At 32.4% G+C, this 22,129-nt stretch overlaps 1 protein-coding gene across 2 annotated transcripts in view; it reads right to left on the minus strand.

Moving 5' to 3' along the window:
• The window catches only part of LOC114325122 (cadherin-23), a 232,050-nt gene extending 212,354 nt beyond the window's left edge, over nt 1-19,696 (minus strand). Inside the window, exons 1-2 of one of the 2 annotated variants that reach the window (XM_050650944.1) lie at nt 19,511-19,696; nt 7,674-7,730 (exon numbers count right to left, since the gene is read on the minus strand). In XM_050650944.1, coding sequence (XP_050506901.1) covers nt 7,674-7,728 — 55 coding nt within the window. In that variant the 5' untranslated portion in view covers nt 7,729-7,730; nt 19,511-19,696. The remainder of the gene's footprint in view (nt 1-7,673; nt 7,731-19,510) is intronic. The other variant, XM_050650945.1, reaches the window with a different exon arrangement.
• Nucleotides 19,697-22,129: the final 2,433 nt, after the last annotated feature.

The following is a 22,129-nucleotide window of genomic DNA, read 5'->3' on the forward strand; positions in this document are numbered from 1 at the left end:
ACATTTGTATTGTTATGAAATTCGAGTAAATCAATGTCCCTTTGATTAAGCACACGCCGGTATTTTTACAACCGGGTTACTCATTGTAAATCAATCAAGTTTAACACTTGAAAATGTATACTTGGGCATTAGTACAGTTAAAATTGTTAGACGATTATATTTAGATGAAATATTAAGCAATAGAATTGAAACTTTTTTCTACTTTTAAGGACAAAAAAGCAAGTTCATTAGCGGAACGTGATTCAAAATTATTCTGCAGATTATATTTGAAGCAATATTTGATTAAAACATCTCATTTTTGGTGGTAAAAATATATTAAATACATATATTAATTTGTCTGGACTAAAGGTGGTCAAAGATGGTCTGGAGTTATATTTTTGTTTGAATTTGCCGACGGGCGATAGATAGATGGTGTTTACTTTAACTTTTTCTTAATTAAAGGAAAATAATACGTACTATACAATAGATTTTGCAAATATAATAGAAAAAGACAGATTTATTATTATAAAGATATAGGTAGAAAAGTATAAAAGTATAAACTAAATTGATTCTGTGTCCGAATCTTGTACTTCTTCTTCAAACTCCTCATCTGAGCTTAAATATTCACTGTCTTCTTCTTCGTCAGACTCCCCTTGAGACTCAGATTCCTCTTCTACATGATCTGCAAATAGTTGTAATATGTATTTAGAATTAATTAAAAATTAATTAGTGATTAATTAATTGAGTTGCTACGTATTCTCTGTCCTTTTATACGGAGTCGAAGCCTGGAGAATCACGGGCGCATCTGAAGATAGACTTGCCATTGTTGAGATGTGGTGTTATCGAATAATGTAAAAAATATCATGGACGCAACACGTAACAAACACGGAAACATTAATAAAGATAAAAAGTCAAAAAAATACTCAACACTATGAATGAAGGAAAAATGAGCTACTTTGGTCATATACTAAGAAATAAAAAACATGATGTAATTTATAATATAAGGAAAAGTATTAAGTATTAGTTATACATTAATTTTTAATTAATTCTAAATACATATTTACAACTATTTACAGATCAGGTAGAAGAGGAATCTGAGTCTCGAGGGGAGTCTGACGAAGAAGAAGAGAATGAATATTTATTTTGGCTCATCTTTCTTTCCTTTATAGTGTTGAGTATTTCTTTTGCCTTTTTCATCTTTCTTAATGTTTCCGTGTTTGTTACGTGTTGTGTTCATGATATTTTTTACATTATTCAATAACAGCACATCTCAACAATGGCAAGTCTTTCTTCAGATGCGCCCGTGATTGTCCAGGCTTCGACTCCGTATAAAAGGACAGAGAATACGTAGTAATTCAATTAAATGATCGCTAATTAATTTTTAATTAATTCTAAATACATATTACAACTATTTACAGATCATGTAGAAGAGGAATCTGAGTCTCGAGGGGAGTCTGACGAAGAAAAAGACAGTGAATATTTAAGCACAGATGAGGAATTTGAAGAAGAAGTACAAGATTCGGACACAGAATTAATTTAGTTTATACTTTTATACTTTTCTACCTATATATTTATAATAATAAATCTGTCTTTTTCGATCATATTTGCAAAATCTATTGTATAGTACGTATTATTTTCCTTTAATTAAGAAAAAGTTACTTAAAAAACTATAATATATAATAATTACTCTAACGTTTCGAGACACAACAACATGGGATCGCCAGGTCACGTGATTTTTCTAGAGCGAACGGACTCGCTCAGGTACAACAGAGAACGCAAACAGCTATCGGTATACGCTCTTTCTCACACTGCTGCTTACCTATAGCGCTTTTCATTTATATGTACGCGTAATTTGTTTGATCACATGGCAGTTGGAAAATTTCACCAAAAAAAATTCTGTCTTTTTTAGAATATTTATTTTTGATATTAAAAAAATACCCTGTCAAAAAATAATAATTGTACTTCCCTGTCCGGAAGGAATGTGCATAGCTTTGCATGTATAGTTGTATATTTTATACTCGTTAATAGTATGTATAGATTCAGATGAAATCTTCTGAAGTTCAGATGCATCCCCTGAAAATAATCCTGGGGCGCCCATGCAAGTATCTTGCAGAGTTAAAATCGCCCTCAAATCGCCTGGCCTGTTTATTTTCTTTATATTCGAATATTTAAATTTACTTTAAAGTCACGTCAATGATATTTTTTGTAATAACAATTTTTACCCTTTTTTTAACTTTGGGGGGGATCTTTGGGGAAAATAACCGCTACCCTCCAGCCAGACCGGCATTTTTGTATTAGGCTATCATGGAAGAGTCACCTGAAAAATTTTCAGGTTGCCTAAAATACCTACTCAAAAATGTCTCACAGCTCTTGGACCATCACTTTATAATGCTCAGAAAATTACGGGATCTGGATTTCAATGCATATAAGACGGCTTTGGTTTCGTTTTGCAACGATATGAAAATGTTTATTCATTTTAATTTCTATTAGTTGATACTCCTATCTGAGTATATGGGGGTCCAGTTTTCGTTAGAACTTTTCCGCGCTGGACAGATGAGATGTGAATTGCAAATACACCCATACCTCGCTTTACGGCCTAGATACGTTCCACGAAACATGGCCGCAAAGCGAAATGCCGTATAACGAATCAATTATTCTAATACAAATTCATAAAAATTTAATGGGATTGGTTCCTGTTAAATATGTTACAGCGTTTGTCGTTAAAAATGCATTTTATCTGTTTATTTTATTTAAATAAATCAAAAATACATACAAAAAAAAACACATACACTGGTATATAAAATAATAATAGATTCCAAAAACCAAAAATAATCTACAAACTCCAATAGTCCTGTCGCCAGGGGGGGTACAACGGCCTCGTTAATTCAGCTGGACTTACCCAAGTTTTTTTTATGTATTTTGACCCGTAGAACACGAATTTTTTGGGTAACAGTTGATCCGGATGTCGATAAGATTGTTTTAGACCAAGAACTTGAGGAATCAAATAACAGCGATTTTTGGCAAAACAAAACAATATTTTGTATTTTTTGGGTCATTTTAAGCAAAAAATATTTCTACAAGTTTTTTAGTAGGATGCACAGTTTTCGAGATAAACGCGGTTGAACTTTCAAAAAATCGATAAACTGCAATTTTTAAACCCGAATAACTTTTGATTAAAAAATAAAATAGCAATTCTGCTTAGCGCCTTTGAAAGTTCAAGTCAAATTATGTCGGTTTTGATTATTTGCATTGCTAAAAATTTATTGTGTTATTGTTAAACAAAGCTACAAACAACTAGTGCGTGAGTGATGTTTCTATGATTTCTCATTTAAAATCGAACGAGTAGGTAGAATAGGTACTAGTGCAATCAAGACTATTTCTACGTTACATGCGTTAAAACGCATGTAAAAGCACGGGAAACCCTACGTGTTTATAGCTTTGTTAAACAATAAAAAAATAAATTTTTACCAATGCAAATAATCAAAACCGATATAATTTGACTTAAACTTTCAAATGCGGTAAGCAGACTTGCTATTTTATTTTTTAATCAAAAGTTATTCGGGTTCAAAAATTGCAATTTTTCGATTTTTTTAAAGTTCAACCGCGCTTATCTCGAAAACTGTGCATCCTACGAAAAAACTTGTAGAAATATTTTTTACTTAAAATGGCCCAAAAAATACAAAATATTGTTTTGTTTTGCCAAAAATCGCTGTTATTTGATTCCTCAAGTTCTTGGTCTATAACAATCTTATCGACATCCGGATCAACTGTTACCCAAAAAATTCGTGTTCTACGGGTCAAAATACATAAAAAAAACTTGAGTAAGTCCATCTGAATTAACGAGGCCGTTGTACCCCCCCTGGCGACAGGACTACAAGCTTTCTTATTGTATCTCCATATAACGGGTAAATGATTTTTATTTAGTCCTGTAATAGGCCTTGGATTTTTGGACAAATTAAAAGTGGTTTTAGGCGCAGGCGCAGATTTTTCGGTTTTTGAAATGTACGTGCGATCAGGCCTTTGCTTCCAACAAAGTCCTGTTTTGTCTACGTTAAACACTTGTTCAAGTTTATAACCACCTTTTTCTATAATTCCCTTTAAAATGTTATTCTTTAGATGCGGCCTCATCTCGTTTTATTTTCAAATTATGCATAACCAAGTGGAAATAGAAAAGAGTGTGCATCGAGATTGCGTTTGCTCGAGAATTACAACATGGGGCCGTTATAGCGAAACATTTTAGGCCGTAAATCGAAACCGTGCCGTAATTGAACAGGGCCGTTATAGCGAAATGACGTATACAGAGCGGCCGTATAGCGAGGTATGGGTGTATGTGAATTCCTTCATCTTTTTTGCTACAGCATCCGTTTGGCTTGCATTTTTAGAAGTCACGGAGGTGTAACCAGGAAAATGGCATCAATAAGGTTCTTAATTTAATATTATTTTATATTTTATTAGATTGAAAACATTGACTTGCCCATACCATTTCGTTAGTTGCAATTCGAGGCTAGTGTTCCGAATTATTTCAGTTGGTTTAGAGATAGCTAGGTATGCATTCTCTGATGAAAAACTAACGAGTTTTAAAACCGTTCGGTCAGAGTGCTTGTAGCGCTCTCTAAGCGAACTGAAATATAAGACGGCTTTGGTTTCGTTTTGCAACGAAAGGATAATGTTTATTTATCTTTATTCCTTATTCTTTCTTTAGCCAACAAATAAATAAATAAAAATGATTGTTTATTTTTTCGAAAAAAACAATTGATTGATGGTAAAGTATTATCAATATTCAATTTATCAATGTATGTCAGGCGATTTATCATCATCATTGGCTCTACAACCCATGGGGGTCTTGGCCTTTTCCAGAATCACGTTCCATTCCTTCCCGCATCCTTCACCTTGGTTTTACAATTTAGTATTCCTAATACTCGTAAGTCGTCTTCCATCTGGTCCTTATATCCTGCTCTGGGATTGAATTTTCTCCTCACTCCATCCGGTCTTTGGTTATAAATGTATTTCGACGGCTCCATCTCATTTATTTTCTCTAAAAGTGTCCTAGCCACCGCAGCCTGTTTATTTTGATAGATCTACCAATACTAGGCTCACTATAGAGGTGATTACCATTATAATTTACTATTTTACGTGGGAATGAACTACAAGAATAAAAAACTGCTAAAAGTGGTAACAATAGTGGCGCACATAAGATTCCAGCTACAAAAGAATTGATATGAATATTATGTGATGAAAAATGTTTTTTTTGATGGAAAATAAAATTATGGATTTATTTTAAAATATTTTTCCATAATATTTTCTAAATTTGAAGTTAAACGTGCCACAACACAGTACCTTTGATAAAGTTTACAGTTTGAAGCTGTTTTGTTTCGCGTTTTACTTCTTTAGTAAATATTATGGAAGTATCATTCAAAATTAGACTAATAATTTTATTTTCCATCAAAAGGAACATACATTTTTGCGCAACGTAATATTAGACCAGGCGCATTTGTAAAAATATTAGTACATTTGGACGTTGAGAGGTGACTCATATTTTTTTGCAGAAATTGTTTGAAAATAACTCATACAATAATATTTGAGTTATCCTTTCATTTAAAAAGGTCTGGAACATTGTTTAAATAATAAAAAAAAATTTCTTCGTTTTTTGATTATAACTTTAAAAGTATTCATTTCCGAGAAAAGTTGGATCAACATAAAAGTTGCGTAATTAAATTTTCTACAATGTAGGATTAATTAAATATTTTAAAAATTGTCACACTTGTTGAAAAATAGCAATATTAAAAGTATTCGCCTTTTACGTTTTTCAACCACTTATGCTACACTTAGTACGTTTATGTTTTAACCAGAAAAACTTTATGACATAGTTAAAAAATACTGTGGATTTCATTAAGATCGGTTTAATAGATTTTGCAAAATAAATTTTGCAATCCAGCTTTCGCAAAAAATTCATTTTTTCAAAATGTTGCAGGACTGGATATAAAGCAGACAGCAAGTTGAATTTTTTTTACATATAGAAGAGTACTGTACCTTTCATTTCCAATTTGCAAAATTAAAATCGGTTAACCACCACGGCGTCAGGAATTTTTTAAATAAACATTAATTTTTGGTAATACGCGCAGGACAGCGGATAGTTTGCTCTCATTGGGCATTCCAATGACCTTTAATAATGATTGATAAATTTTAATTTTTGGTACATTTCGATATAAACAAATAAATTTGTTTATTGGAAAATAAAAACACATACTCTGTCTTTTGAAATAACACTTTTTTTAGCAAAAACTTTCTTTGTTCATATATTTTAACTTATAGAATAAAAGTTTATTATTTTTAAACATATTCAATTGTTTAAACAATATTTCACAAACAATAATCAAATTAGTTTGATTTTCGTGGAAATAAAATATTAAAATACAACAAAATATAGAGTAAGAAAATAATACATTAGATAAAGATTGGAAAAAATTTTGGTGGAAATCAACACCAAAAAATTTTTGAATCGAACACCGCTGTCCTGCGCGTAGCACCAAAAATTAATGTTTATTTAAAAAAATTCCTGGCGCTGTGATTTTGAAAATTGCAAATAAAAGGAACAGTATGCTTCTATATGTAAAGAAAATGTCAACTTGCTATCTACTTTATTTTCAGTCCTGCAACATTTTGAAAAAATGAATTTCTTTTGCGAAGGCTGGATTGCAAAATTTATTTTGCAAAATATTTTGAACCGATCTTAATCAAATTTACAGTATTGTTTTACTATATCATAAAGTTTTTTTCTGTAAAATATAAAGGTCCTAAGTGTAGCCTAAATGCGTAAAAAACGTAAAATACGACTACTTGTTTTTTTTATGGTTTTTTCGCAATTATTGCTATTTTGCAACAAGGATGACAATTTTTAAAATTTTTAAGCAATCCTATATTGTAGGAAAATTAATTACACAACTTTTATGTCAGTCCAATTTTTTTAGAAGTAAATACTTTGAAAGTTATAATCAAAAAAACGAAGAAAAAAATCGAATTTTTCCTTCATATTTTGACATTTTGATTATTTAAACAATGTTCCGGACCATTTTGAGTGGGAGGATAACTCAAATATTATTATTTGAGTTACTTTGAAGCAATTTCTGCAAAAAAACTATGAGTCACCTCTCAACGTCCATCTCAAAACAGATGCGCCCTAGACTATATTCATGTCAGCTCTTTTGTAGGTGGAATATTGTGAGTGCCACTCATAGCTGTTTCATTCTTGTATCAGAAGCTTTTTAAGTTGTTTGTAAACTAAATACATAAACTTGAATATAATGTTTCTCGATTACACGTTAAGAGTTAAAAATCACTAAACCATTATAGCCGAAATGATGTAGTGGTTACGACAATAAACTTGTGATCGGGCAATCTGAGTTCATATCCCAGCTATCCGAATATTTTTTTAATATAATTTTTTGTGTCCATCGAGAACTGGAGATTGCTCAAGACAGAGAAGAGTGGTGGCAGATTGCTCAGGAAGGGTTGTAACGCCAGGGAGTAAGTAAGTACATGTTTTGTTGGAAACACTTTTTTCCACGGCGTACAGATTATTGGTAAATCAATGTTTTCCGTTTTTCTCCCCCTACTAGAGAAGGTTTTAGGGGTAAGCCCAAATGTAGGAGTGGCAAAATTTCGTTTATAGTCGATAACTGATGCTTTATACTTACCCTCAAAGAGTGGCATCCAAATAAGCATACATAAACATAGATTTCTCGTAGCCATTTCTAAAAGAAAAAATAAAAAACAATAACTAAAAATCATTGTACCTATATATACAGGGTGTAACAAAAATACAGGTCATAAATTAAACCACATATTCTGGGACCAAAAATAGTTCGAATTAACCTAACTTACCTTAGTACAAATATGGACACAAAAGAAGTTACAGCCCTTTGAAGTTACAAAATGAAAATCGATTTTTTTGAATATATCGAAAACTATTAGAGGTTTTTTGTTGAAAATGGACATGTAGCATTATTATGGAAAGAACATCTTAAAGAAAAATTATAGTGAAATTTGTGCACCCCATAAAAATTTTATGGGGGTTTTGTTCCCTTAAACCCCCCAAACTTTTGTGTCCGTTCCAAATAAATTATTATTTTGGTTCCATTAGTTAAATTCAATATTTTTAAATCTTTTTTGCCTCTTAGTATTTTTTCGATAAGGCAGTTTTTATCGAGTTGCGGCTTCTTTTTTAATATGTTTACATAAAAATGTTATGAGGGTTTTGTTCCTTTAAACCCCCCAAATGTTTGTGTACGTTCCAATTAAACTATTACTGCGGTACCATTAGTTAAACACAGTGGTTTTAAAACTTTTTTGCCTCTTTGTATTTTTTTGATAAAGCATCTTTTATCGAGATGTGGCTTCTTTTTTATTATGGTTCAAAATATACTTAAAAATGTAAATCATAAATAAATTTTCATATTATTACCAAGTCTCCATAACCGTACTTTACCATATACAAATCTGTGGTGGATTTGACAAATATTCAAATATCTCGAAAAAAACTGACTTTTGAAAAAATTACTAAGAGACAAAAAATTTTTTAAAAACTTGTGTTTAACTAATGGCTCTACAATTATAATTAAATTAGAGCGTACACAAAAGAGTGGGGGGGTTTAAAGGAACCAAACCCCCATTAAATTTTTATGGGGTGTCCAAATTTCATTATATTTTTTTCTTAAAATACTACTGCCATAAGAATACAACATGTTCATTTTCAATAAAAAATATCTAATAGTTCTCGATATATTGGAAAAAATCGATTTTCATTTTGTAATTTCAAAGGGCTGTAACTTTTTTTCCGTGTATATTTGTACTAAGGTAAGTTAAGTTCAATCGAACTATTTTTGGTCCCAGAATATGCGATTAAATTTATGACCTGTATTTTTGTTACACCCTGTATATTATATATAGGGTGTCCCAAAAGTAGTGGAACGGTCGAATATTTCGCGAACTAAACATCGGATCGAAGAACTGAAAAATACGTCTTCAATCATTTTCAAAAATCTATCCAATGACACCAAACACCAACCCCCACTACACCCCCTGGAGGTGGGGTGGGGGTAACTTTAAAATCTCAATTGGAACCCACTAGTTTTTCTTGCAAATTTGGATTCGTTACGTAAAAGTAAGCAACTTTTATTCAAGACATTTTTTCGAACTGTGGATAGATGGCGCTATAATTGGGCCATGTTAAACAAAAAGCAACCAACCCTCAATTTATAAATTAAGAGAAAATTAACTTTTTATATTTTTCTAAATATTTAATTTTCCGTCATATTTTTTTAAACGATAACTTCACTAATCAATAGTTTAATTTTAAAGAAATTTTATTATAGCTGTATCAAAATTATCCTAATAAATTTTTACAAAAAAAAATAGCCATATTAAGGGTTGGTTTCTTTTTGCTGTTCAAGAAATTATCGAAAAAACTTTTGTTTTTAATGTTTTATTTATAAAAATAAAAATTTTACAGATAATTATAAAGTTTTCATCTTATTTATTATACTATACTGATCAACGTTACCAATTTTTCAATGTCAAAATGAAGCTCTTCGGTGTTAAAGCCATCTACATATCCTCGATTATTTTGTTGCTGCCTATAAGATTAGTATAGAACTCCAAAGAATCAGATGAAATTAGGTGGATCATCTCATTAAGGTTCTTTAACTTTGGGTGGGCTATGGGTTTACCTTGTGGCCATAGTGGTGGTACCAAAGCTTCATAAACAGTTCCATTAGCATAAGGCCTTCCCCGAATATTCTTTTTAATATTAACTTTTTGGAAACTATTTGTAAATTTGTATGTGGCTTAGCATATTTAGATCGAAAACGTTCTGCATTTCTTCCATAACCCTTTAAGGGAATTTTAATAAAATATATATACATATACCTTTTAAAAAGGATTTTAATTAATTTTTTGTGATAATATGGTATACAGACAGCTACAGGAAAACTTTTTCCTTGTGAATTTTTAATTCCATTTCCATTAAATCAGAATTCGCAAATTCTTGATCTAGAATATAATAAAATGCAATCTGTAAAATCCAACCAACCCACAAAATCAATGAACAAAACCGAATAATTTCAGTCAACTCGGTAAAACCATACAGTAGAATTTCTACTATTAAACATAATATCAATACAAAGAAAAAAATATGCGATAATCAGCCTAAACAACAAACCATAATATTTAAAAAGTAAGATAAACATAACCTTTCGCGAGCCGCTTTAATTATTTTGACAGTTTTTGATTTAAACGTATTTTTCACATTCAAGATTCACAGATTTGTTTATATTAATAGATATAACACAACAAATATTTTAGCACGAACTAATATTGGTCAGTACGACCTACACGTAAAAAAAAACAAAAAAATGCAACATTCCAGGAACCGTAATCGGCATAACAATATCAACCCACTTGGTTGGTACTTTTCGACAGTGCAATGTAATAATATGTTCAGTTGGTTCAGTCACACAAACAATCCAAGTGGGTTGGTTGTCTTATGCGAAATCTTAAGTGAACTATTATTAAACAGAAATAATTTGGAGTAGTATTTTTCACGGTTTTAAATTTAGGATGGCTTGATTGCTTTTTACACAATGTAGAATACACATTTTTAAATCGATATGTGACATTATCTTGTTTTCCTCAAAAATGTGGGTTAGTTGCTTTTTGCATAACAAGGCCCAATTGGGAAAAACGATTTATCTTGATACCATAGGTAAATTATAGAAACGGTCTAATATCTCGAGAAATACACTTCCAAATGAGAAACCAAAAAACAGGTTTTTAATATTTTTCGAAAACCTATCGATAAACACCAAAAATGACCCTCCAACCCACCCCCTGGAGACGGGGTAGAGGGTAAATTTAAAATCTTAAATAGCAACCCCCACTTTTTATTGCAGGTTCGAATTCGTCATGAAAAATTAAGCAACAATTATTCGAAACATTTTTTAAAATTGCTGATAGATAGCGCTAATAAATCGTATTTTTCCAATTAAAGCGCCATCTATCAACAAATCTAAAAAATGTTTCGAATAAATGTTGCTTAATTTTTCATGACGAATCCGAATCTGTAATAAAAAGTGTGGGTTGCTACTTAAGATTTTAAAGTTACCCCCCACCCCACTTCCAGGGGGTTGGAGGGTAATGTTTAGTGTTATTCGATAGGTTTTCGAAAAGTATTAAAAATCTTTCTTTTGGTTTCTCATTTGGAAGTGTATTTCTCGAGATATTAGATCGTTTTTATAATTTACCTATGGTATCAGGATAAATCGTTTTTCTCAATTATAGCGCCATCTATCCACAGTTCGAAAAAATGTCTTGAATAAAAGTTGCTTACTTTTACGTAAAAAATCCAAATCTGCAAGAAAAACTAGGGGTTTCCATTTGAATTTTAAAGTTACCCTCCACCCCATCTCCAGGGGGTGTAGTGGGGGTTGGTGTTTGGTGTCATTGAATAGATTTTTGAAAATGATTGAACACGTATTTTTCAGTTTTTCGATCCGATGTTTAGTTCGCGAAATATTCGACCGTTCCACTACTTTTGGGACACCCTGTATTTATAGTATTTTTTCAGTTGCGTCCGCAATTTTCATGCTTTAACTCCATATAAAATGACAGAGAATACGTAGCATCTCAATACTCTGGTTCTAATTTCTAGTCCCAGTTTTCTTTCTTTCTTTCTCCCCTTCCTTATACCCTTTCAGGTGTCGGATTTGGGTTTAGTTTAGCTACATATTCACCCATCTCTTCCATTATTTTCTGTCTTGTGCTAATAGTTTCATTTCTTCAAGCGTTTTCTGTTTAATTTTTCCCGCATCTACTATTTGCTGTATCCATTTTTTTGCCTTTTTTCTTTTTTGTAATATTCTTTGTTTCGTGAATTTTCCTTGTTAGTCTACTAGGTTTCATTCTCATCAGATGTCCATACCAGTTTAATTGTCTCTTTATTATTTTATTCATTATTGGTTCCTGTTTAGTTATCCCTCTTATTGCCTCATTTCTTATTCTATCCCATTTGGTCTTTCCGGCTATAGCTCGTAGATGTCCCATCTCAATTGCATTTATCCTACTATTAGGTATGCTTTTTCTGTAAAGTCCAATTTTCGCTCGTATACAGTATCGTCGGTATTACAATCGTATTATATATTTTAATTTTTGTTTCGTGGGACAATTCTTTTTTCCTCAGAACTGGCACTAGTGCGTAAAATTGCTAGTCCCAGTTTTCAAATTTATCAAATTCATACCCGAACTTATTTCGAATACGATAATTTGAAAACACCCTTTATGTATGATTTAATAAAAAACAAAGCTTATTAAGATTTTTATAAAAAATCTATTCGGATACTTAATCTATCAATTTAAGATTATTTCCTTGTAATCATTGTTGAAAATATCTTTGTTTCAAGATTTGTATCAGATCAAAGGAAACATTTTTGATAAGATATCTGTTACTCACTGATAAATATAGAATATACTTGATTTTTTATATATTTATATTTCATTGTTTAGTAATTTAAATTATTTTTCTCACAAAAATAAAAAAAAAAAGTCCTGTAAAAATAAACCTGTAGATCAAGAGCAATTAATTAGAAAGTCGTTCCAAAACTATAAACCAGTAGTTCAAAGAAAAAGCACTATCAGTAACATCAATACCATCAATAGTTATTTTTCTTATTTTTGTTCTGGATACATTTACTCCCAGTATGGATAGGACTATGTTTTCTGTACTACTCTTAATTTAGCAGTAAAATCTAGTATTAATGAAATAAAAGTAAAAATAGAAGAAGAACTAACTGACCCAATTGAAGCTGGCAATGGTATAAGACAGAGGGATTCCATGAGTTCTCTATTGTTTAACCTAATCATAGATAAAATAATAAAAAAGTAAGAACTAAAAAAGGATACCAAATGTAAGAAAAACAACTTAGTAATCTGCTATGCAGAAAACGCAAAGGTAATATCTCAAAGGGAAGATCATTTACAACGTATGCGGCATCAATTTAATATATGTAACTGCCAAAAAATTTAACATATTAATTTCCCCACAAAAGACAAAATGCATGGTATAAGAGCAAATTACTTAGACGTAAATTAGAGCTGGAGAGTCAAATAATAGAACAATTTTTCTTCTTTAGGTGCCATCTCCGTGACAAAGGTTGACAATCATCATTGTTATTCTAACTTTTGACACTACCGCACGAAAGAGTTCAGTAGGGATGTTCACTAATTTTTAAATATAGTTAAATTCAATAGATTACAAGGTATATAAAAACGTAACAATCATAAAACTGTTTAAAAATGTATATTTTTTAAGATAAATGAGTTCATAATGTTGATTTTCTTGGAGGCTAGAAAAACGGTACCCTGCAGCGAGGCTATGGTCTGTGACGTCAGCAGTCGTAACGTCTTTGATCGACGACTAGTTTTGTATACTTATTTACTCAGTGTATTTGAATGTGCGCAGTTTTTTACGTATTTAATTATTAAAAATAATGACAAATAAGTGGTGTTTTGTTCCTGGGTGTGTAAATACATCAAAAAACAGTTCTGACAAGATTTTTATTACCCTTCCAGCCAATTTAAAACAGAAAAAGAAATGGTTTGTTGCAGCTAGAACTTAAAATAACTAACTTAAAGAACTAACTTAATAAAATAAACATTATAGAAGTTTTCCAGAGACTTTCGGCCCTTGGTAATAATGTAATTGTTCTTTCTGCATTTACATTTTTCAAAAATACTTATTAGTTTTCTCAGGATTCGAAAAAAATGAATGAATTTAAATAGCATTGGACCAAGATTTTGCACCTACCCCCTTAAAGAGTAAATGAAAAAGTTTCGGGACCTCAAATTTGTATTCCTTAAACTGGGATATTCCTAAAAACGGGATTCTAATAATACATACAGTAAAAGTAAACCTTGAAATAACTACATGTGGATGTAGGTATGACTTTATATTTAATTTAGTGAAAAGATTGGTTGAAATGAAAATGTATAATACCCAAATTCAAAAATATTTTTTACCTTGGAACAGTTGTCAACTCGAAATACGAAACAACCGAAATAAGATCTAGAGTTGAAAAGGACATAATAGCAACATTTAACAACATGCATGAGAAATATTTTCACCCATTGCGACATAATATCTCTCCCACTAAAAATGCGGCTGCTAAAATGTTATTATTTCCGGTCTTGCTATATGGCGCAGAGGCCTGGACAATAATGGAAACATTAATGAAAAAGCTAGAGAAATTCGAGATGTGGGTGTACCCACGTATCCTCAAAATATCCTGGGCGACCCACACCAACGTACAGGTATTGCGTCGAATGGGAAAACAAAAAGAAATATCTTTTACAATTAAGAAACGAAATCTTAAATATTTCGGTCATATCATGAGGCATGATAAATATCGTAAACTCCAACTGATAACGCAAGGTAAAATAGAGAGCAAACGCGGACCCGGAAGAAAAGACACCCATGACTTAAAAACTTACGCCAATGATTTGGACAAAAATCGATCGAGTTATTCAGAAACGCCTCAAATGAAATTAAAATTGCCATGATGATAGCCAACGTCTACAACGGACAAGGCACATGAAGAAGAATAAAAATAATTTTTAATACACCTAACCAAGGTAAAGTAATAATCAGCCAATATATGTATACAATATGCATGCGTACAATGCATGCATAAAACTTTCTCTATTTTTTTTTTGTGGAGTATTAAGCATTAATTTTTTTAGCTTAAAGAAGACATGGAAAATTATATGGAATATACACTCAGTAAAGCTGTGGTAGATTTATTTTTTTACAAGATGCCAATAAATCATACACCACTGTTACATCTACACTACAGTCGGTAGTTTATACGAATCGGCTTTCTGAAAACCTTCTTCCATTTTATTTGTTTATTTTTGTAAAACCCAAAATATGTCCTTACAAACAGTCTATCCACTTTAAACTAAACAAATTCACTATAAAACTCCACTTTAACCCTGATAAAACAAGAAGAGAACAAAATAAAATGACCTGAAACGTCAAACAGGTAAACAGTAACACTATGAGAATGGCGCGCGCTTGGGGTATGCAACTAGTGACGTCAGGCCAATAGAGAAGCGTTCTTGAAATTTAAAATATTGCTAGATTTCTAATAAAGATTTTTTATAGAAAGGCTTTTTCAATTTTGTTGAAATTTTGGACAATTATTCCTAGGGTGTTTCTTAATCGTTTTACATGTTTGAAATGACTTTTTAATTTTTTGTGAACATCCCTGTTGAGCTGCATCCAAAACATTCTCTGAGATTTCTCAACCAGGACATTTTTCTTCTACCTATGCAGGGCCTTCCTTGAATCTTTCTCTGCATTATTAATTTTATGAGTTCATATCTGTCACCATGTGTTATATGACCGAAATATTGCAGTTTTCTTATTTTGATGACATCCAGTAGCTCCGTGCTGTTCTCTATTCTTCTTAGTACTTCTTCCTTGGTTATTCTGTCTGTCCAGGAGATTTTCATCATTCTTCGATATGTCCACATTTCAAATGCTTCCAATCTATTGAGACATTGTTTATTAACCCTTAAACGCCCAAGGGTGGGTAAAAAATGTCCACCTAATGCGTATTCCCTTGTAACATGTTTATTACGTGTTCAAAAATTTTCCAAAAATTATTTATTGTTAAAAATACAGCCTTTTATCGAATGTTCAATTGGTTCTACCGATATTTTTGAAAATAAAAGTAGTATCTTGAGTTAAATATGGGTGGGCATAAAAAGTACACACTTGGTAAAACTTGTTACTAAAGGTTTCTATGCTCGTTGGTAGGAACATAATCCACATAATTATCGACGTATAATTACATAATACACATAATTATCCGCCAATGAAGAGGCTGAAAGGAAGAATGTGGAGAAAATCGACAAATCTGAATAACTGGCTTTTACTGGTATGTTAATTTTGATGTACATTGTAATTTTGTTGTAAGGTTTGTAAATTGTTTATATTAATATTTTAGAAGATGCTGTGTTTATTAAGCATAAGATTCTTAAGTTTAATCCATTTCCAACAACTCTCAATAAATATATTAGCTATTTTCGAGGTGGACATTTTTTACCCACCCTTGGGCGTACATGGAACCTAAAAAAGGTTGGGCGTTTAAGGGTTAAGGATCCATGTCTCCACACCATAGAAAAGAACAGAAAATACATAACACTTTAGTACTCGTTTTCTAAGATTTAGGCTGAGGTCTCTACTACATAATATTTGTTTCGTATTATTGAATGCACTTCTGGCCTTTTCTATTCTAACTCTGATTTCTTTGGTATAATGGTTTTTTTCATTAATGTTTGTCGCTAAATTCTGTTACAATACTAAATAAGTTACAATTCTGAACTCGTTCGATCGTCTTATTATATACGTGTATCTACGTTTCTAATATTTTTTTTATATAACCATGAACTTTGTTTTCTTTATAATTAGTGGCAGACCAAATTCTTCACTCATTGAAACAACCTATCTAAAATGATTTGTAGATCTATAATATTTTCTGCTATTAGTATCGTAATAAAATAGAACAAGTAATAGTAATAGAACAAGTGAGTTTAAATAGGAGAGAGAATAGGAGTTTAAATATCTAGGAATCGCACTACCTAGTTACGGAAAGCTCGAAACAGAAGTGGAAGAGCAAGTGAATAGAACAAACAGAGCCGCAGGTTGCCTGTATGAAACAATATGGAGAAATAAAGCTATTGGAGAATAAATGAAAGGCAGAATTTACAAAACAGTTATCAGACCAATAATGACATACCTGATACGGAGAGGACAACAAGAATGCTAGAAATGGCAGAAATGAAAACTAATCGAAAAATCGATGGAGAGACTCTATCTATGGGATAGAGTTAGAAGTACAGATATACGACAGAAATGCAATGTGGAGAATATTAATAACTGGATGAGGCGAGTAGAACGGAACCACATAAGCCGAATGACAACAAATAGAATAGCAAGGACGACGAGAAACGGGTCCCCCTGTAGGAATACGATCAGTGGGAAGACGACCAAACGATGGAACAACTTACTGAAAGCGTATTGAAAAAAAAACAGTCAGAGTTATGTCTGCCAAAAAAAAAAAAGGAAAATAATCTATTATTAGGCGATGAATAGAGTAGGAATTAGAGACGCGATACTTTTATTATGACAGGGGAATACCACTGGATTTAGTGAAAACAATAATTGAGAATATAAACTATAAGGGTATGTTTTAAATTTCTCCTTTTAACTTCGTTCCTTCGTAAGCAATATTTAAAAAAAACAAAAAATACCCCCAATATCTTAGAACGAGAATTTTTAACCAGTTTATACTTCCTGTTTTCACACATGGCTCCCAAGTTTGGACACTTACAAAGGAGAATATCGATAAAGTGGCAAAAGCGCAAAGATGGAAAGACAGATGCTGCATATAAAGCCTGATTCTCATTAGACGTGAAAGGAACCGAACCGGCAACGCCAAGGCACGGGCAAGGTTTTCGGAGCCAATTCACACTGCGAAAGGCGTGAAGCAGGGTTGGTTGCTTTGTGTAGTGAACAAAGTTGAAATTGAACGTTAATAAAAATTGCTCTAATATTAGACGAGGAAACAGAAAATGGAAACAAATATTGCAGAAATGGATAAAGACGTTGTTGGGTGCTTAAAATGCTAAAGAAACGCACAAAAGAAGGAGAATTTGCAACCTTACACTCCGCACTTTAAGACGATCAGACAAATTTTTTTAAATATAACCGAATGACAGTGAATGAATTTAACAGCTTATGGCAGCATATTGAACCATAATATTCAACCTAGTTCTTGAGTCACCCATCAGAAAAACCAATGAAACACCAAAACAGTACAAATTACTGCATATGCAGACGATGCAGTTCTCCACTTTAACACGACTAACTGAAGCGTTCAAAAACATTGATCCTGAAGCACGAAACAGGGAGCTTTAAATAAATGAAGCAAAAACGAATGACATGGCCATCAAAAGAACAACTGGCAATGAAAATTATATCACAATAGACAACTATACTCTTGAACGTGTGGATGCCTTCAAACATCTGGGCACAGAAATCAGAAGAATTCCGTAAGGATCGAAATTAATGCACGTATTTCCAGAGGGGAATCGTACATACTATGCTATTAAAAGATTGATGACATCGAAAATATTAGACAAAAGAATCAAAATGACTGTCTACAGAACATTGATTAGACCCGTATGGTTGTGAAACCTGAGCAATGACGAAAAGGGATGAAGCCCAACTCAGTACATTCGACAGAAAAATACTGAGAAAAGTATATGGCCCGGTGCAAGCAGAAGACGGCACATGGAGAATCAGTAGAAACAACGAGGTTAATAAATTGAATGAAGGTTACGATATTGTACAATTTGTGAAAAGTCAAAGACTGTCATGGCTGGGACATGTGCAGAGAAAAGACAATGAATAAACAACAAAGAAAATATTACAATGGAAGCCGATAGGAAGGCGAAAAAAAAGAAAGAGCCAGAACGAGAGGGATGGATGACGTGGAAGACGACATGAAAACCATGAACATAAGACAATGGAGAAAAAGTACACAAGAGAAATCCGAATGGAAGGACATAGCCAGACAGGTAAAGACCCATCCAGAGTTATGATGCCAAAAGAAGAAGAAAAATTGACGCATATTGAGGAAACTCTTCAAAAACAAAATACTTCTTTTCTCTATCGTCTTTATAAAACTGATTTTAAACAACCAAGATTGCAGATTGCTTGGCGGTAAGGTCTTCACACTCTCGTGACCTTCACGGCACATGCTAGGCAAAGATTGTTTCGAAAAGAACGTCGCATGCAAAGCCCGTTGCTTGCCGTTGCCTGGCACGCATAGAATGAATTTAATCCCGTGAAGTTCATAAGATTTTATGTAAAATGTATCTTGCCAAGCCGATGCCTTGCCCATGCCGAGCACTTGCCTTGCATGATAGTGAGAATCAGCCTTAAAACTTAAAGATCGCAAGAGAAACGTCTGGATCAGAGGAGTAACAAGAGTGAAAAACGTTCAGGAACAGGTGGCAAAACTCAAATGGAAACTTGCAGGACACACAATCCGACAATCAGATGAAAGATGGAACAAGCAAATAATCTACTGGAGACCATGGGAACATAAGAGAGGAAGAAGAAGACCTCAGATGAGATGGAGCGACGACCTCAAAAAGCATGCCGAATTCAGATGGATGACCACAACGCTTGATAGAAACCAGTGTAAAAGAGAAGGGTAGGTCTGTGTCCAAAGATGGATAGATTAAGGCTCGAAGATAGAGATAGATATGAAACAAAGGTATCATACGAAACAATAAACCATTTAACTTTTTACAACCTTTTGACCATTTTTTTGGAGACAATCTAGTCTATTAATAGAGATATCATATATAATATGGTTCAGTTTATATCTTAAATGTTTCATATACTTACTTGATGTTTTTTAAGGGTATCAAACAATCCACATCATTTACAAAACACCCTCTCACTTGTAACTCTCACAAAAACAAATAGTTTAGTGCTAAATATTTTACAGATTTCATGAAAAAAGTTTTATACCTGTGATTAACTTTATTATCTTTCGATATGCTCTAAGTGATGACACAAAAATGTCGATAACCAGTGCCAATATTAATTTATGCAGTATAAAGTGATTATATCGATAAAAACTCGATAAGATAATAAAGAGTATTTTGTGGATATGTTCAAAATTAATAATTGTATTAAACAAATATTCTGATTATCTTCAATTTTATTTACTGAGGCGATGCATAATATAAATCCAGATAAACCGCAGGTTAAGATTCCCCTCATCAATCAGCCAATCACGTACACTGCTAGACATAGGCCTCCCTCAATTATTTCCAGTGTTCTCTACACTGGACCGCTTGTAGCCAGTTTCTCGGTACTCTTTTTATGTCGTCGGTCCATCTAGTCGGTGGACGTCATCGACTTCTTTTATAGTTTCTGCTCCTCCGATCCATGATTCGTCATGTCCACCGTCCATCTTGTGTTCAAGCTAAGGCAAGGCGCCCATTGAGGTGGAATGTCCGTGGCCCGTGGCGTGGTATTGACTATTAAGTTCCCTGACTATTAAGTTCCCGGCCTATTAAGGGCCCTGCCCATTCCACTTAAGTGTCTTTCGATGACGTCTTGAACTCCTGATCTTTGTCTGATTTGTTGGTTTGTTATGTGGTCTCGAAGGCTCACGTTCAGCATTAGTCCAGGGTAATAAGGATTTTCTCGGGACACTCAAAGATCCAGATAGCTGACTATTTAAAATCTTTTTATATACTTGGCTTGGTTGGTGTCACGGACTCCGCAAATTTTGTAATCCATTTTAAAAATAGTTCTAGGCTACCTAGACACCTGAAATTTTCAGGATAGCTTAGAACTAGCTAACAATGCAATATTTAACTGCCATTATACAGGGTGATTAACTATTAGTGGGGTGAAGCTCCGTAGATCCGTTATAGTAATAGATAGCGATAATACTTAATAACAAAAATTGTAGCTAACTGTGAGCTTCACATTACAAAATTAGCTAGAATGTTACAGGATGTTCGATAAAATAGTGGCAGACCAAACTTTTGTTTTTTTTTTTTAATAGAGCACCCTGTATTTTATTTTATATTCGAAATCCTCATAACTTTTCGATTACAAGAATATAAAGGTTTGGTATGTTATACGGGGTATTTATAAAGTTATAACCAATTTTATATGAAAATCGTAACAAGTTTAACTACCTGTATAAATAAAAGCAAGCACAAGGTCAATGGTTTATTGACGTCATATTTTTTTATTTATTGTCAAAATTTTCGTAAATGTTTGTTTTGCTAATTTTGTTTATATTGAATACAGGGTGAGACAAAACGCAAGTACATTATTTTCTCAGTAATTTTAAATAGAATACCCTGTATTTTATATCATTATCGAAAAGTACCATTACCATACTATAATTTTTGTATAACATTCACTATGTGTAAATTTATTAGTTTTCGAGATATTTTCATTTTTCAGAGCAAAATTATTAATAATTACGGGTCTAAATCTTTCCAAATTTTAAGTAAGCCATGACTGAATAATTGTCTAAAACTTACAATTTACGATTATTGATTATCAATATGTAATCAAAGTTGGCTACAATTTTTGTTATTAACTTTTATTACTATCTATTAAATATAATGGATCTACAAAGCTTTACTGACCAATCACGCTGTATGGATAAATAATTTTTTTTTTAATTTCAAACTATTTTAAAAATGTGACTACTGCAATGATATTTTAAAGTACGTTAATAAATCGATATCTACAAATTGATGGTGCCTAAATGGCATTAGACTGCAGATCGAGAGGTCCCCAGTTGGAACCCGGCTGTTGTCTATAAAAACGAGCCTGTACCGCCATTAAGAAGAACAAAGAAATACACTTTCTTCAAATAAATTTTTTTATCCGATGTCTAGATTTTGTGTAATTTTGGAACTACTAATGAAATAAAAAATTTTAGTAGTTCCAAAATGACATTACGATGATTCCCATCTCTGCATCTTTAATAGATTCTTGAAATATTACTCCGGTCAACTTACGCATCCGAGGCTACAAAAATTACCATCAAGCTGAAAATTGGCAGAATTGTTCAAAATATCATCATAAATGAAATCTAAAAAGTCCTCATAAATCCGACCCGTGCTAAAAATTTTACGCTAGGTCAAAGGTCACCAAACATGGTTTTTAGCGATTTTCAGCGAAACGGTAAGTTTTATCGTAAAATTAGTGCTAACAAAAAATGTAGATTAGATAATTATCTATAAAAAATGTCTTATTACTTTTTTTCCTGAGAGCCACCGTTTTTGAGATATAATGATTCAAAAAGTGCTAATCGTCATAATATGCGCAAACGTTTAAAACACCTCCTTTGAGGTAGTGTACTTAGCGGATTTTTTTAACGTGGTTTCCCCAGTAGGCCTATTCCACGGATCTGTTATGATTCTGTTTATTTTAAAGCTATTTAATTGATATTGGCAAGGGTTAAAAATGATAAAAGTTATATAA

This window comes from Diabrotica virgifera, chromosome 5, assembly GCF_917563875.1.
Source record: "Diabrotica virgifera virgifera chromosome 5, PGI_DIABVI_V3a".
Classification (NCBI taxonomy): domain Eukaryota; kingdom Metazoa; phylum Arthropoda; class Insecta; order Coleoptera; family Chrysomelidae; genus Diabrotica; species Diabrotica virgifera.